Source organism: Acomys russatus, chromosome 6, assembly GCF_903995435.1.
Source record: "Acomys russatus chromosome 6, mAcoRus1.1, whole genome shotgun sequence".
Lineage (NCBI taxonomy): Eukaryota > Metazoa > Chordata > Mammalia > Rodentia > Muridae > Acomys > Acomys russatus.
Genome location: NC_067142.1, coordinates 66,479,258 through 66,497,867, shown reverse-complemented (window position 1 = coordinate 66,497,867; position 18,610 = coordinate 66,479,258). Strand labels below are relative to the sequence as shown.

General features: G+C 40.2%; 1 protein-coding gene across 1 annotated transcript in view; it reads left to right on the top strand.

Moving 5' to 3' along the window:
- Positions 1 to 18,610, top strand: part of Atf6 (activating transcription factor 6) — a 148,894-nt gene that overhangs the window by 56,810 nt on the left and 73,474 nt on the right. The window contains exon 12 of the mRNA XM_051148349.1: positions 12,166 to 12,297. Coding sequence (XP_051004306.1) covers positions 12,166 to 12,297 — 132 coding nt within the window. The remainder of the gene's footprint in view (positions 1 to 12,165; positions 12,298 to 18,610) is intronic.

Here is an 18,610-nt window from a genome sequence, read left to right as displayed (position 1 = left end):
TAGCACCACAATGAAGGTAGTTGTGGTGTCTCTGATGTTCAGCGTAGATGATTTTGTGCCTTATTGTTTTAGGCCCATGTGAAAAAAGTAACAATTTGCCACATATACCTTAAGAAATATTCCCTGAAAACATTTGGTGATGAAATACAAATATACTTTACATATAAAGTAAGAGAATTTATGAAAGGTAATGTATAACAAAACAGAGCGTGTTGAAGAGTTTTAGGTTACTATATAGCCATCCCACAGAAAAAGAAAATAAATTAAACAAATTTAACTGAATTAATTTTCTAACCTTATTATGTTTTATGGATGGTGAAGAAGAGATCTAGCTATTTTTGGCATGAGATTCAAGGAATTGGCCTACTCTGGGTGGTCTGTAAAAACAGAGACTCCAGGCAGCAGGAAATGGCTAGCCTGTATGGGCCAGGCCTGGTGGAGTAAGACTATGATCTTAGCTGCTCTAGAGGGCGAGACAGGAAGATCACAAGTTTCCAGCCTGTTTGAGCTACAGAGTGAGTTCAAGGCAACACTGACATCTTAGCAAGTCCATGCTTCAGAATAAAACAGATTGAGCTAGTAATGTAGCTCAGTTGGTAGAGGGTTACATAGCATACCCACTGCCCTGCTGCATAAATCAGGCATGGTGTCATCTTAGCATTTGGGAGACAGAGGCAGGAGGATGAGAAGTTCAAAGTCATTCTTCAGTACATAGTGAGTTTGAGAGCAGCCTGGGCTACATGAGACCCTGTCTCAAAAAAAAAAAAAATATATATATATATATATATATATATATATACACACACACACACACACACATGTATATAATATCAGACTTTGATACTATGGATAATTGAATTATTGTTTTAAAAAGATAAAAATGTCTCAGACAAAAGAGGAAATCCAAATATGGTAAAGTGATAAAAGATAGAGCTGATGAGAATATTTTAGAGAAAACTAGACATAGGGTAAAATGAATATAATACTAGTTAACTTAAACCAAATAAACTGGTTGGAAAGATGTCTCAGTGGGTAGATTTCCCAGTAACTACTGTTTGACCTGGGTTTGGGTCCTCAGCACCATGTAACAGGAAGGGAAAGAGGTGGGCAGAGGCAGGCAGATCTCAGTGGATCCCAGGGGCTTGCTGGCCAGCCAGTCTAGAGCCACAGAGAGGCCCTGTCTCAAAATTAAAGTGGAGATTGAGTAGAGGATGATGCTTGGTGTTGACCCCTAGCCTCCATACACCCATGCAAGGGTGAGTCTACACATGGACGCACACGCTTCTACACTCATGCATCCACCACAAATACAAAGAAGAATAAGCAGAGTGTAACAGAGGCCAAGAGTTAGAAACCATGGGGACTGTTAAAAGACATGACGCCATGCTATCATAACTAGATGATCAGAGTAAGAATACCAGTGATGTGACATCTGGCATGTGATGGAATGCACCAAAAAGGACACAGTTATCCCTCCTGTGAAATAGTTGCCCCCAAATGCATTTCTTTGAATTTAATCATTAAAAAACAAACAGATAAACCCAAATGAGCGACACTGTACCAAATAGCCTGAATCTTCACAAATATCAAGGTCATGAAAGTCAAGGAAAGGCAGAGGATCATTCTAAGAGCGGAGGAGAAAGCAGCACGAGCAAATGGTGCAGCACGTGGAGCTAGAACAGGGCATGCGATCAGCAGGGCAGTGTGGTTAGGAGGACTGCAGGCCAGATACTAGGTAAGATCTGTAGCTTCAGGCCCATGTCTTATGTTTACTGCCGTACTGCTGTTGGTAAAGTGTTGGCATTTGAGGAACGATGGAGAAAGTGTATGTGAGCCACACTATTACTTGTCTTTGTAAGTCCAAAAGTCTCAAAAGAGAAGTTTACATTTTGAAGTATATTATATGCTTCGACCATGTATTCTCCTTTCCCCAATCCTACTAGTTGTCTTCCATCCACTAGTGCTCCCTCCATCGTATGCATACTAAGCTTTTAGTTAAAAACCAAAAACCCAAACAAACAAAAAACTGAGCTATATTTGAGGAGAGAAGGCAACAGAGAAAAGAGCGGCATAAAAAGAGATGCTGTAGTATTCATCAAAGTGGAACCCTCTCCCCCCCCAAAAAGGTTCCCTAAACTAAGGAAAAATGGGGAAAGGCAACATTTGATGACATAAGTTAGACACATGCCAGAATTGACGGAAGACAACAACACTCAGGCTTAGCAGGCTTAGGGTAAGTCAGTTCAGGGGGAGAATGAACCAGATAAAAAGGTATTCGTGCATAGATACCTGCCCGCAAGACTGTAGAATACTAGGAGCCAACAAAGATCGACCTGGGGGTTCTGACGATCTTTGTTGGCTCCTAGTATTCTGCAGTCTTGTGGGCAGGAACCCCCAGGACACAAGCACAATAGCTTACTCACATGGCCATCGGCATCAGCTGGGTAGCTGACTTCTTAACAGTATCAGTCAGTACAATGCTATCCTAAAGTTTAAGAGAAAGAATCCAGTCTGTTGTCTCGCCTGACAAAAACACCTGTTAAATCTGAGAGAAGTGTAGGGCTGTCTGAAGACAGTCACAGCTGGAGAGGGCTCACTGTTAGCAGACCTCATTAAAGATTGCTGAGGGACGTGTTAGGAAGGAAGAAAATGGTTTCACTAGGTTTAGACATAGAAACAGTTAGCTAATAACAAAAAATAAAAGTTGTGAGAGAAGCTTTCTAAAAAGCTGGCAATATGAAGTGGGAACAGGGCCTACTGATCAAGATGGGAGTAATACTGATAGATTGGGAATGAGAGGCATGAAGAGAAAGTACTCAAAGTTTATTTTAGTTTCGGGGAAATAGTTAACATTTAGACTTGTTTAGTTGAACTTTTAAAGTTTTGGGATAACTGGTAACAACCTACAATTTGACTATTTCGTTTCAAAATGTATTAAGGGAAAGAAACTAGACTATAAAAACGCATACTATGATGGAGATGAACCTAGTGAAAGTGGAATGACGGTGCATTTGGTGTGTGCGTGTGTGCGCGCGCGTGTATGTGTGCTTGGCCACAGCTCAGATGTAGTGGTTAGAGGACTACCTCAGGTGTGGGCCTCACCTTCCCCCTTGTCTGAGGCAGGCTCACTTTGCTGTTGAGTGCTGTGCGCACCAGGCAAGGAGACTCAGGAGCTCTGGAGACTCTGCTGTCTGCAGATCGTACTGTAGGAGTGTACTGGCCCTGCAGATGTGGGCTACCGGACCTAGCTTTACCTGCCTTATGGGGATCTGAACTCATGTCTTTACAATTGCACAGGAAGCACTTTATCTGCTAAGTCCCTTGCTCCTGGACAGGACTTTTGTTTTTAGAAGGCAAATTTGTTAACTAGAGTGGAGAAATTCAACATTATGTTGTTTAAAGGAGAAATAAAGAATCTGTGAGGCAACAGAAAAGCTCACAGCTACAGGAAAGAAAAAGCAAACAGTGGCCTATTTAGTAAATGTCTAGACATCTCCCTCTTCATAAGCTTGTCTTACGGACTCAGGACATTCCTATGCCCTGGTTCTGAGCAGGAGTCACAGCATACCCTTAGGAAAGCAGCCTCCTCCTGGCAGGTTGAGCTGCAGTTTATGGAGTCCTGTATCCTGTTTCACTGTCATTTTAAAGGCTTCTACAACCAGGCTTTTCAGCAAGTGGTAAATTAGTATCTCAACGGTATTGTAAATATGTTACATTGTTTAAAAGAATCAACATATGTTGGGGAAGGAGGGTTCTTTTTCCTCTCTTGTTCTGGGGTTAGGTAATACGCCCTTCTGCTAGACTTGGAATCTTGAATTTGAGACATCACTTTAAAGAAGAGGCCGGCTTGGTGGTGCACTCCCTTAATCCCAGCACTAGGGAGGCAGATCACTATGAGTTCGAGGCCAACCTGATCTACAAAGAGAGTCCAGGACAACAGCCAAGGCTACACAGAGACTCTGTCTTGAAAAACCAAAATATAAAAAAATAAAAATAAAATAAAGAAGAGGTGATCAGAAAGCATGTGCATCAAGTGTGAGTCAGGAATTGGTTAGAAGCAAATTTCTTTATTCCAGAATTTTCTAAGTTGCCAGTTTCTGTTGTTTTGCAGGAAGAATTCTAGCTTTTCCTGAGATGAGCTTGTCCCCAAATCTGGTTCCAATTGTCCCCCTGTTCAGTTGTTGAGCACATTTTGCTGAATGATATCACCACTTGGCTAAATGTTAAAAGAGTTAGATGTCAGAATTCAAACCACTAAGTATAGATGGTTTTGTTCAGCCAGATTCTTAAATGTTATCTAATTCAAGCCCTTGGCTAAAAGTATGTTCCACATTCATCAAAATGACATATAAGCATCTCAAGTACATATAAAGATACATCTAAGTACCAGGTGCTACAGAGTCAGGGTTGTAGAGCCAGCACCAGACCCTTTTCTAGATATTTTAATTTATTCACAGTAGGCAAAAATGCCTGTGCAAGGTAATGGCTTGGTTCTGCCTTCTTACGGTCTGTAGATGTCAGTCTTGGTCTTAGATGGCTCCGTGTCTGTCAAGTGTGGTGCTGGACTTAGAAGGCATGGAAAATCCTGCTGATGGTTTCTCTGGTCTGGGCTTTCACATGAATTGTGTAGAGTGTGCTTCCCAGCACGCCAGGAGCTTCATCACACATCCCTTGGCCACCTTCTCTAGACCTCAGTCAGAGTGAACCGAAGGGTGATTGAAGGCACACACTATATCCCCGCTGACTTCCTTCTTTACCTGGGATAGTTAGGTCCCTGGACGTTACTTCCCAAACTAGAAGTTGATAATTTGTGCCATCTCCTCCCTAAGAGGGGATTGGAGAAGCTAGGCTAGGTGAGGAGACTCCTGTCAGTGTGTAAGTTGAATATGTTGCCATTTCCCAATATTACTCACATTCTTAATAAATTAGAGACCAGTGAATGGTTTGTCCTCGGTAGCTTTAATTACCATTGCAGTACTTAGCACATGTACATATGATCATGCTTTGTCAACTGCAGATCATACGTAGTAAAGGAGTAAGTGGCTCAGCCATGTACTGGGTACAGAGCTATAGAACAGGAGAAAATTTGATCAGTGAACATACAAATGTAATTATAATATTATCTGTCACTTAGGCTTCTAGGAAACTTATCATTAATACCATTTTTGTCTCCAGATTTGGCTTATTTTGTCATTTCAGTAAGTATTTTAGCAGTCATTCTGCAGATTTGTTTGTTTGTTTGTTTGTTTTTTGAGGCAGGGTTTCTCTTGTAGTTCTGGCTGTTCTGGACTCACTTTGTAGACCAGGCTAGCCTCAAACTCACAGAGATCTGCCTGCCTCTGCCTCCAGAGTGCTGGGACTAAAGGCGTGCGCCACCATGCCTAGCCTGTAGATTATGCATGAACTATGGACATGTTTTATACACCTAGACTTTTTTTTTAAACTTTTGCTTTTATTTATTTATTTATTTATTTATTTATTTATTTATTTATTTATTTTCTTTACAGCCTGATTGCAGCCTCCCCTCCCTCCTCTCCTCCTAGTCCCACCCTTTCACCCCTTCCTCATTCCCCCATCCCCTTATCTTCAGAGAAGGGGAGGCTCCCCATGGGTACCCACCCACTCTGGTACATCAAGTCGCAGCAGTACCAGGCACATCTTCTCTCATCGAGGCCAGACAAGACAGTCCAGCTGTGTGAAAGGGATCCAGAGGCAGACAGCAGTGTCAGAGACAGCCCTGGCTCCAATTGTTAGGGGACCCACATGAAGAACAAGCTGCACATCTGCTACATATGTGTAGCGGGCCTAGGTCCAGCCCTTGCAGGCACTTTGGTCGATGGTTCAGTCTCTGCGAGCCCCTATAGGCCCAGGTTAGTTTACTCTGTAGGTCTTCTTGTGCTGTCCTTGGTCCCTCTGGCTCCCTCAATCCTTCCCCCTACTCTGCCATAGGGTGGGTCTCAAATTGGGCCAGCCATTGGTTGGTAGTTCCCTCTATCTCTGCTCCATTTTTGTCTCTGTACTGCTTGTAGGCAGGACAAATTTGAGGTCAAAGTTTTTGTGGATGGGCTGGTGTGTCCCTCCTCCACTGGAAGAAGTCCCACCTGGCTACAGAAGGTGGCCTCTTCAAGCTTCGCACTTAGACTTTTTCATATTCAGTTTTCCAAGTATATGCAGTGTTTGTGTTCTCTCCATAGTCTGTGTGACGTCTGAATGAGCTACAGTTAGGGGATGTATACCTAGGCAACATAGTTTATGTGACTTTCTGTCTTAGCCCTTTTCCAAGAATTCTCATTATTGCAGTCCTCCCTCTCTTCCTTCCAGAACAATCTAGGTTGGCTGTATCTTGATATTATCAATGCTTTGTTGGTAAAAGTAGCTAGTTTTTTTTTTTTTTGTACTATTGTATCAGTTATCAAACCCAGTGCACCAACTAGTAATCTGATTACTCCGTGAGCTACTTCATTTTTTTCCTCCTCCTCCTGCCATAAGGCAAGTGCTATTATGACCATTTTTACAGAGGAGGAAACTGAAACGCAGTGCTGCGCTGACCTGAAGCTTCATCTTCATCACTTAACATAGGCAGACAAGGCCTTACAGTGGAGCAGTCAGCGCTGTGCCCACCAACCTTGCCCATTCTCCAAAAGCTCAGATGTGGCCGTGAAGCAGGACAGTGTCTGTATTATGAATTCATTTGTTTGATGCAAGTTTAACAGCAAAGTGAAGACGTGGAATATTCACAAAGTTCATTTATTTCTTATTTAAAATAAACAAAAAACAAAATGCAGAAGTGCTCTCTATATGCCAGGTACTGAACCAAAACAGCACAAAAATCTTTGCATCCTTCAATTTATGCTGTAGTAAGAGACAGTACATTTAACAAGTAAAGCAGCCAAGTTGTAAATTCTTTGAACAGAATTAAGTATGGTAGAGTAAATGGTTTTGCACGTGTGTGTGACATTGTTGGGATGTCACTTTGAGTAGTGATCGCTGTTTGACAGATGTTTGAGCTAAGGCTTGCCGGAGACAAGGTTAGCTGTCTGGCTGTGTAGGAAAGAGCTCTGTGAAGGCGTTAGCTACTGCAGAGCCCTGGTGTGAAGGAGTGTGCTGTTCATTTCAAGGGTGAGGAGGGAGGTAAGTGTGGCTGAGTGTAAGTGAACAGGATGCAAGAACTAGGAGGCAGTATCATGGAAGCAAAGTGGAAGGGAGGGCCACACTCACATTTGGGCTTCTTATGCTAGGAAAGAGGAGCCGTCTAAAGGACTGGAGCTGTGGAGAGATGTCAGAGGCTGACCTAGATGTGTAAAAGATCCCTGCAGTTGCTATGTTGTGAACACTTGAGCTGGGCAAGCAGGAAGACAGCTGTGTCACTAAGTGCTCTCTGGCATCCTCAGGCTTTGTAAAATATGTCCACATCTGTCACCTCACGTGACTCTCAGATGAGCCCTGTGACATACTTGCTAGTTTTCCTGTTTTACTGTGAAGAGTTGGAGCCTTAAAGAACTTAACCACGCAGGCGTTTGAGTCACATCTTGAATCCAGATCTGCCGTCCATGTTTGTGCTTTCGCACTTTTCCACTTTTGCCTCCAAAGGTTGCCATGATCATTCTCAGCTGAAAGTAATCGAGCTTTTCGTTTGTGGGTCTCAGCAACGACAGCATGTGGTTTTGGGGTGAAGAGAAACAGCATTACTCTTACCTATGGATTTGGCTTCAATTTAAAATTGATCTACTTGTACCATAGAAGACAAAACAGAACAAGCCCAGGCTTGCCAAGGGTATACTTGGCTATGTGACATTTTATGTTCAGCCTCTTGGTATGAAGATTGGATATCTGAAGTCTTATGGATTAAACAGTCTCACGAATAATTTACATCAGTTGTTGATGTTTAGAGTTTCATAGATGAAAGAGTAAAGTAACAATTCTTGTAATTCGTCTTTCAAACTTTGGAAGAAACTTTAAATCATTCGTGTTTTATTAGTCTATACTTTTCAGGATCACTGACCAGAGCACAAGCAAGATGCTTTGTGTAATGATTATCCTGTGTATTAGAGCCCTCGTGACTGTTAGTGAGTAGTATGTTCCTGATTGGAGACGCATAGGTCATAGAGACTCATGTTTTTCTTTTTTTCTTTTTAGTATTTATTAGTTTACTTTAAACTCCCGGGCAGAATCTGGCTTAACTTAATTATAAAGATTTTAGTTAGGGGCTGGAGAGTTGGCTCGGTGCTTAAGAGCACTTTCTGCTGCCGCAGAGGACCCAGCACCCACATGACAGCTGACAATGCCTATAACTCCCATTCTGGGGCATCCAGACCCCTCTTCTGGGTTTTAGGGGCTCTGTATACACACGGTGCACAGACTTACATGCAAGCAAAATATCCAAGCAGAGAAAATAAAAATAATTGATTTTTATAGTCAGTTAATTGTTGTATCACTATTCTGAGTTAGAAAGTCACCAGACGCACCGGCGCTTACCTAGCTGTATGTTCTTGCTTTGCCTGATTCATCCTTTTGTGTTCTTGGAAATTTATTTTTTCCCAATATTATAAAAACACTCAGGCCAAGAATCTGAAAGTTCATATTAACAATAATTTTCTCATACCCTTTTGTATGTTTGGGCACTTCAAGAGCTGCCAAATTCCTCTCGATATTTGTAATATAATTATTTTTAGACAGTCCTGAAACCTAGCAGTGGAATGAAATTCTTTTAAATACTAATAGATACAAGGAAACTATACATGTGACTTTATTCTTGTAGCTATAATAAGTTTTCCCAGTTACTTCATAGTTCAAGTATTTTTTTTTTTTTTTTTTTAGAACTTACACTTTAAAGATTAAAATATGGATGAATTGGAGACTGAAAAAGCAACTCCCCCAAAGAAAGCATAGCAAATGAAGATGGTGAATTTTATTTTTATTTATTTATTTATTTGATTTTTGAGACAGGGTTTCTCTGTGTAGCCCTGGCTGTTCTGGAACTCACTGTGTAGCCCAGGCTGGCCTTGAACTCAGAGATCTACCTGCCTCTGCCTCCTGAGTGCTGATACTAAAGGCACGGGACACCACCACCTGGATAACAGTGATTTCTCAATACACTTACCCAGACCAGTAGGTGGGCAATAAACTAATGGCTTAGCTTATTTAAATTCTATTTTTTGCCCCATCACTGATTCTCTTGCTCAAAGTATTACATTGCCTTTATATAATGGAGTGTGATGATGTGAATTGAATGAGATTTGAGCTCTTTGGTTAAAAGAAAGGTATAACTCCCCCAAATGGCTGTGGGTACAGTGCTATTATGGCATTAAAATCATTACCAGCACAGGAGGCGATGTGCTTTTGTGTCAATAGCACACTTGTTTTCTAATAAATGTAGCTAAGCAGTTGTCGCAGTGTTGTTATAGTTGAAATAGACCAAGCTATTTGCTGGTGATAGCCGCAGATGGCTGTAAATGGCCGTGAGTAGTGGCACGGCGCTCTAGGTTGTGTGGTGGCGATTGAAAAATGATGGTCAGTAGAATCTTTAAATCTTCAAAGTACTACAATACTAGACTAATTAAAAAAAAGGACAGGAAGCCACAAATTTGCCATTTAGGTCACATCCTTCTGTGTCCTCTTATTGAACGGCCCCGGCCCTCTGAATTGTCAACTTCAGCTGGGGCCACTGTGGAGAAGTGACTCTTCCAGGGAGCATGCTGTGAAAAGCATGGGCGGAGGTTCTCAATCACTGGCCGTCACTGGATAGCTTGTTGAAACACTGAGTTTCTTCACACAAGAATCTGCATTTCTAGCCAGTTATCAGGTGATAGCAACACTGCTGGCCCAATGCCTCAGTCTGGAGCCCGTGTACTAGAGGAAGGTACTTCCTGATATGGAGGGACAGGAAGTGTTCTAAGTTGGTTTTAGAAGGCAGGGCAGCCACTCTGACCTCACAGCTTAGATCATGAGAGTTACATTAGGAAGGCCTCTTGTAGGGTTAAAACCCCAGTAAGAGCTAGCAAAGCCAAGGGATTCTTCTGTTACTCTGCTTTCCTGGCAGTAGCAACAAAGGGTAAATAAGTAACACTAAAGCCTGAAGTAGATGATTGATAATGCCACCAGACCAGGAAATGCCATTAGCCATTGGAAGAATATACAGAAGAGTAGAAATTAGCACAAGGACAAAGTGATTTGTTTCCGTTGTGTAAACTGTTAGGCCATGTGTAGTCCAGCCTTGCATTGTTGCTGCTGTCTCTTCTCTCTTGTCTTGTCTCTCCTTCCTTAAATCATGCTCTCTTGAGCCAGGGTGCTTCGCTCAGATAACTATTCTGTTAGCCTGTGATGCCGTTTCTCACTCTCCTCTGCCTTGTACTTTATCTACTGCTCGCCACTTAAGATGGCCTCCTGATCCCCTCTGTAGAGGTCCAGTGCTCTCATCTGTAGTGTTTCATAGAGTTCTGCTTAGCTCCGCTATGGCTCCGACCGCTCTTCTGCCTATCAACCAGTCAATCAATTAATCAATCACATCAAATCTATCCTTCTGTACAAAGTAACTTAGCTTTTATCTTTTTTCTCCCTTCGCATCTTTACCACTGAATAGGTCCCCGAGCATAAAAGATATGTGGGCTTGCAGCGTTGCTTGGCTGCTCAAGCCTTCAGCCTGAAGCACACAGCTGTAATGACAATTTAGCACTCGTTAGCAAAAGTTTTGTACAGTGACCATAACTTGGCAGTGTACCATTAAAGAGTTTACAGTATGTCAGAATGACAGCGTGCTGTGTGAGAATTGCAGATGACAGTGATTTCTAGGGGAAAAGAATTGAGAAACTTAAAGAATATAGCATCAGAAAAGGATTTCAGAGAAATAGATCTTCCTCTTCTTTTTGTCCATCCTGTTCATCCATATTTGGAGAAAAATACCTTCTCTCCCACAGGCTTTTACTTTTAGACCATGAGGCCCTAAGTGCCCTTTTCATCAGTCTTACTTTTCACTCCCACTTAATTCTCCAAATATAATCTTTTATGCTTCCCCAGAGGAATTCCTTTTGTGTTGAATTGGGATCATGAATAGTGTATATTATGTGTGTAACTCTATAAAATAAAACATGTATTCAAAATGACATTAGTAAGCCAAATTTCAAAGCACATGACTAATGAGTTTAAACAATTACACTTATCACAACACTGTCTGTGTGTCTGCCTGCCTGTTTGCCTGACGTATGTACATATGTTTGCATGCACAAATGTATAAATATATGTATGTATGATCTACCTAATCCATGTTATTTCCCTCAAAATACTTATGACTATTACACTGATGAGTGAAAGTATTAAGAGGAGTTGAGAGAAGTAAATGAAAACTTTTATGTATAAATGAAAATAGACTATAAATGGTTTTGGTTAACTTTATGTGATCCCTCAGCATTGTGGCAAGGCTAATAGTGTGTTTGACTACTGAAAGACAGCAGTTCCTATTTCATTTGCCGCATTTGCCCACACTGGGGTGGATTTTCTACCTCAGTTATATGAGTCTAAAATTTATTTAAATGTACTTACCTGTGTTTCTTTTCATATGTGTTAATTTTCTGTTATTGCAATAAATACCTGAGGTAAATCAGCTTAAAAAGCAGGAAACTTGGCTCTTGATTTCAGAAGTTTTAGTCTATGTTGACTTGGGTTGTTGCTCTGGGCTTGTAGTGGCACAATATATTATCAAGAACTGTTATGTGGAAGAAGTCTGCTTACCTCACAGTTGCTGGGAAGTGAAGGAGAGAGGGACAGGGGTGGCTAGGATCCCAGTATCGCCTTCAAAACCTTCATTCACTGTGCCCTACCTTGTAAAGGTTTCACTACCTCCCAGTGGACCCAAGCCTTCAGCATATAAGTCTTTGAGAAGCATTTAATATAAACGGCAGCAATTTATATAATGTAATTATCGGGTTTTAAATGCAAGTAAAACACTGCTTTTGTTTAATCAGTTTATAAATATGGGCTTTTATACTTATAAAAATTATTTTAAAAATTGTTTGCTATGTACAAGATGACAGGCCATCAGTGCCGTGACTTTTTGTTGTATGTTCAGATCTAGCAGGCAAATCTTGCTTGCTTTTAGCTAATGTAGCATGTGCATGTGCTATTTTAACTTCAACTGCTGCTTCATTTGTTGTTGGTTTTGTGTTGTTTCAGCATGCTAGAGCAAGATTCCAGGAGAGTGAAACCCAGTGCAGACCCTTCACATCAAAGGAGGCACCTTTTAGAATTTTCAACAAAAGAAGCTCAAGACACGTCAGAAGATATCAACCAGAAAACCAGCTACAGGTGAGACGGCAGCTGTTGGCCTTATTGGTTTAGTGAACTGGAGAAGTCTTACCTAGTACCCTTCACATGTAAATTGTTCATATAGGTTTTGGCCAGTGGAACAAGTAAACTAGTGATGCCATCTGTTTGTTTTATTTTTTAAGATCAATTTTAAGAATAAGTTTATTTTGAAATAGTTCCCAGTTTAGGATTTTTGTTGAGATGTAATTATTTAAACAGTTTGTGTTGACAAACACATACATTGAAATACATGTACTATCTTCAGTTTTTTTCTATTATTATAGTTTAGTACATGTATCTAATATTTATGTCTATGGATAGATATGGCAAAGTGATATGGTTGAACCTATTTATAGTCACTAAGTAAATTATTACTTGTTGTTTTCTGAATTTTTCCTCTTTATAATTAAACAGATACCTTGGTAAATTTGCATTTTGCTTAATAATAAAGCATATGATGTGCATGAAAGCACTGTCCTTTTTGGTAATCTTTGCCTTATGATTTTTTTGGGGACTCTTATCAGAGGCAAATAAAGCCAGACTCCTGAGTAGCAGGCAGTGGGGTCACAGTGTGGTAGTCATTGCATTGCGGTGAAGTGCTGGAAAATTACTAAAATTGCCATAGAGCCATCATCCTTCCTGGTTTTTTAGCCTTGAGGTTGTGTAAGGAGCCAAGGATCTTATGGCAGTGCTGCACTGTAGCATAGCAGGCTATCGGTGCCATGTTTTTAGAAAGCAGTACAGGCTGATTTCTGCTAATTTTTTTTAATGTCTTAGAATTTGTCACATTTCTGAAATGTTCACATTGGTGGCAACAGTGTCTCTAAAATTGGTAGTTTATTAGCTTTCTTATTTTTCCAAAATTTGCCCAGGTTTTTCCTCTATATTCTATAATTTTGAGTTCTATGGTTGTCCACAGATGATCCTTCAAAAATTCTGTTTTAAGTTGAGTAGTCTTTGGACTCAGACGTACAGGGTTTGATTAAGTACAGGTAGTTGCTAAAAATAAGACAAATTATTGATCTGACACTTGAAGCCACAGTTTGTTTAGGTAGCATGGGAATATTATTATTCCAAAATAACCATAATAAATAGAAACCTTCATGCATTTATGCATGTTAGCATGGCATAAAATGTGGACTCCTGGAAGGTGTAGTGTCGGTTCACTGGTCTGGGCACCTTTCACGGTGAAATTTATCCCCTTGAAAAGAGTACTCTGTCCCCTGCCTGGAGTCACCATTGGCTTCATGTATCTGAGCTATTGGTCCTGATAAAGAGAGTATAGATTCTTAGAGACGTGCAAGTCTCTTGAGATACTACAGCAGGTTGCTGTAGAACAATTTAGGAGACGTTAGCAAATACTAGTTTGTTACTGAATTTTAGATGTTTATATGTGCTCTCATGACACCCATATATATTTTTCTTTGAAAATATTTATTTTATTTTATTTTTTCTTGTTTTTTTTGAGATAGAATTTCTCTGTGTAACAGCTCTGGCTGTCCTGGAACTTGCTCTGTAGTCCAGGCTGGCCTCAAATTCACAGAGATCCACCTGCCTCTGCCTTCCAAGTGCTGAAAATATTAAAAAATTTAAGCTGCTACTATTTTGCTAGTTTCCTCTTTTTTTAAAAAGTATTTAAAAGTTTAAATTGACACAAAGTGACTGTACGTATTTGTGGGCTACACTGTGTGCGTCATTTTGACGTTTATAACATATAATGATTGGGACAGAGTAATTAGCGTATCCATCACCTAAGACGGATATTCATTCTTTTTTTATGTCAAGAAGATTCAAATTCTTCTTACTAGATGTGTTGAAATATTTGCTGCATTGTGGTCAACCATAGTTAGTCTGCAGCGCTGGCAGAACACGTAATCTCATTGACCCTCTCCTTCCCTGGCCCTCCTCCCCCCATACCTTCAGAGACTCTGATATACATGATTGTATTTTATACTTCTGTGATAGCAGATTTTTAGCTTACACATTTAAGAGAGAAAATATAGTAGTGTGTGCATGTGCGTGTGCATGTGTGTGTATCTATGTCTGTGTGTGTGTTTAGTGATGGAAGTGTAGTTTCTTTTTTCTGCACATGGTTAGCTGGTTTCCTGACACCATTTATTGAAAAGACCTGTCTGTCACATGTTTTTGCTGCCTTTGTGAAAGCTTAGTTGGCTATGAGTATATGAATTTATTTCTGGGTTTTTCTGTTTCGTTCCAATGATTTATTTTTTTCCCCATATAGCTGAAACTGATCTTCCTGTCTCCCAGGTACTGGGATTACTGGTGTGAGCCACCATGCCTGACTCTTTTCCTGTGTTTGTTGCCCGTGATTGCTTTAGCTATTTGGAGTTTTGTAGTTCTGCACAAATTATAGGAGTATGCTTTTTATTTCTATGCCAAGTGTTATTTGTACTTTAATAGAGGGCTGGAGAGATATCTCACTTGTTAAAGTACTTACTTTGTATTTTTATAAGAATTACATAGGCTCTGTAGACCTCTTGGGTAGCATGAATATTTTTTTTTTGGAGACAGGATTTCTCTGTGTAGCCTTGGCTGTCCTAGATTCATTTCGTAGACCAGATTGGCTTCGAATTCACAGCAATCTGCCAGCCTCTGCCTCTCGAGTGCTGGGATTAAAGGCGTGCGCCACCACTGCCCGGCTTGCATGAATATTTTAACATTAATTACACTGTTGATGACCACGAGATGCCTTTCCTCCACCAGTGTTCCTTATAAATTTTATTGCAGAGATTATTCATTTCCTTGACTAAATTTATTCTTAGATGCTTACAAATTTTGTGTATATATTGATTTGTTGTAATTGCTGTGAATAGGTTACTTTATTTCTTTCTCAAAAGCTAGTCTTGTGTTTGTGGTGGTAGGGATCAAACCTAGGGCCTCATGCAGGCGAGGCTGTTAGGCTACCACTGATCTATACCTCCAACCCAAAGCTACTAATTTTATATTCTGCATTCTTATTTAATTTATTTGATCATCATTTCTAATTGATTTTTGTGGAGTCTAAAGTTCTCTCTATATAAAATCATGTTGTCTGTGAACAAGAATTATTTTACCTTTTTTTAATTAAACATTGGAGTATTTTTTTTCTTGGTTTTGGTACTAAGTCTTCCAATACTATATTGAATAAACACTTAGTGAAAGTAGAAATCTTTGTCTTACCCTTAGGCTTAGAGGAAAACATTTCAGCTTTATCTGCTTCACTATGGTGTTCGCTATGGTCTGTCATATGGGAGTTTATAGTGCGGAGATAATTTCTGTTTATACCTATTTTTTTTCTTTTTTTCTTCAGGATAGGATGTTGAGTTTTACTAAGTGCTTTTTCTTCATCTTTTGAAACAATCATAAAGTTTTTGTTTTCCATTCTATTGACATGGCGTGTTTACATTTATTGATTGGCATATGTTGAGTCAACCTTGCGTTCCTGTAATAAGTCCCACTTGATCATGATGTTTAGCTTTGTGATATGTTGGCTTTGAATTGCTAGTACTTTGTAGATAATTTCAATAACTATGATCATCAGAGATTTGGGTCTGTGGATTTCTTTTTTAATTGTGTTCTTGTCTGGTCTTGATGTTGGATAGAGCAATTTGGGAAGGGTTTCCTTTCTTTCAGTTCTTTGGACTAGTTTAAGACAAATTTACATTAGTTTTGTTGTGTTAGTTTGTGTTTTGAAAGAGTCTCATTACGCTGCCAGGCTGGCCTCAACTTAACCATCTTCCTATCTCAGCTTTTGGGATAGCTGGCATGCTAACATGTGCCACTACATCTGGCTCACATTAGCTCTTCTTGCGCAGTTTGGTAAAATTCATCAGTGAGTTTGTCTGGCCCTTGGCTTATGTTCTTTTAGGGGTGGATGGAACTTTTTATAACAAGCCCAGTCTTCTTCCTTGCTATTGGCCTGTTCAAGTTTTCTGTATCATCATCTGTATTTCTAAATGCCTCATTTTTGTTTCAGTTTAGGAGAGTTATGTTTCAGATAATGGAAGCATAGATTATAATATCATTTAAATGTTATGTGTTTGTCATTAGCATATTATGTCTATTAGCAAATCATAGTTGCCTAGATTTTTTTCAATGTTAGAAATATATATTTACATAATTTATGTATATATACACACATACAGACGTAGCTTTATTTTTAACAGTATAATTTATCAGCCACACTGGGACACTTTTATGAAAGAGTATTAGCAATATAGTGAGAGCTAGTAATAATTATTGCCTCAGGATAGGCATCAGCCTTAACTCACAGTTGTATTCTAATAAACAGGAAAGGGTGGTTTCCACTTAAGGCATCAGTCGGAGCGTGTCTTTAGTCTAGGAATTCTCATTAACTCCAGCTCCCTAGCATTGCATTTTCCTTTAGGGTTTGATTTGTATAGAACGGTTTGCAAACAGCCTAGTGTCTGTCTTTGGGTTAGAGAGGGTCCGGTTGTCTCCAGATTGCATGCTGGCTTAGACCCACCCTCCCTTTCTCCCCTTTAACACTGTGTAGCGCACCCCTGTGTTTCTCCTATCACGTTTTTATTCTTCTCAAATTTTTTTTCTGTTTTTGGCTGTTAGAACAAACTTAACTAGCACAGATCATTACAAATGGAAAGAAAATTACATGCAGAAATATAGTTTTGAAAGCAATTTTTGATTTTCTTCATGGAGTTCCTGTCTTTGTTAAGTATGCATGTGTGATTTTCAAATGACACATATGACAGTTGTGTGCATGCATGCATGTGTGTGCATGTGTGCGTGCATGCTCCTGCTCTGCTGCTCCTGCTGTCGAAGCAGCTTCTTAAATACATTCGGGATGGTGCTGCACTTTCCAGGCACTGTTAACTCTCAACTCTAGGCTGGTATCTTTTTCTGTGTGCACTCAGCACTGTGTTTTATTCCAAGCATGTCACCTCTGTAACTCATAGTTGCCAGAAGAGAGACCATGAAGAGCCTTCTAAATGAAACGAGTGAACGGGTCGGGGTGGGGGTACTTCATGTAACTTGAGCTTCCACTTTTCCCTTACGTATGCCATAATCAAATCATCACTTTTCTTCTGAAATTATTTTTCCATTCTGCTAGGGGTGCGTGTGTGTGTGTGTGTGTGTGTGTGTGTGTGTGTGTGTGTGTGTGTGTGTTGGAAAGGGGCATGTTTTCATTGTGGCCAAGTCTAGTGGTAACCCATGTGCTCATCTTTTAATTTTCGTCAAGATTTGGCCAAACGAGTCACTCCTTAAAAGACCTTCCATTTTGCATTGTTATAATCTTTAGCCTTTTTTCACTGGCTGCTGTTTTATAGTCTTGTGTTTGTTTTGTGATGTTGGGGATTTAGTGTAGGGCCTTTATAGACAAATCCTCTACCACGGAGCTATTTCCCCAACCCCTGGTTAACTGTGACAAATTCTTGCGAGCCTCCTGCCTTCACCTCCCACGTGCGAGATTATTTTGCTCACTCATTCAGTCTTCTTTCCTCCCTTTCTGATTTTCTTTGTTGGCATCTCCTTTGTCCAGACCCCAAGGTTTAAAGCGGTGAACTTTGTTTCTTTCTGCTGAGTCACTCATCTGCACTGCAGACTCTCTATGTGTATACAGGGGTGATTCTTAAATCTGTCCAGGCAGACTTATCCTTGCTCACGCACAGCCAGCTGTCTTGTTCACTTTTTTTTTTTTAAGCATTTCAAACTTACCGTGTACATGGTGGATCTTTGTTTCTTTCCTTGTTTAACTAATATTTGGTTTTGGTACAATTTCAAGGTGTAAAGGTAAATTGGGGTATCTCAGCTCTCTACTTAGTAACTTTTGTTTTATCCAGCAAGTCCCAACTATGACCTGGTCCCTGCCTTTCTGACCTCTTACATCTATCCCATTTGCACACTACGTGGCAGAAGTCTTTTGTGTTCCCGAGCCTGGTTTTTCTTCATTTGCTTTTGTCTAGTATCTATGCAGCTGGTTTCTTCTTGTTGTTTAGGCTTTGACTTAATACCATCTCTTCTTAGGCTAGTTTATCTCAAGTAGATACTGCCATGCTTTGCTATTTGAGTCCTTTGTTTCTTTTACATCAGTTAGCACAGTCTTGCTGTGTTTTATGCAGTGTGTGTGTGTGTGTGTGTGTGTGTGTGTGTGTGTGTGTGAGAGAGAGAGAGAGAGAGAGAGAGAGAGAGAGAGAGAGAGAGAGAGAGAGAGAGAGAGAGAGAGAGAGAGAGAGATCTGCCTTCCCTGTTAGGTCTTTGAGGATAGAGCCTTGTCGTCTCTTGGATGACCCAGCACGTAGGTGGGATACAGCAAATATTGAGTGAATATGAAGAG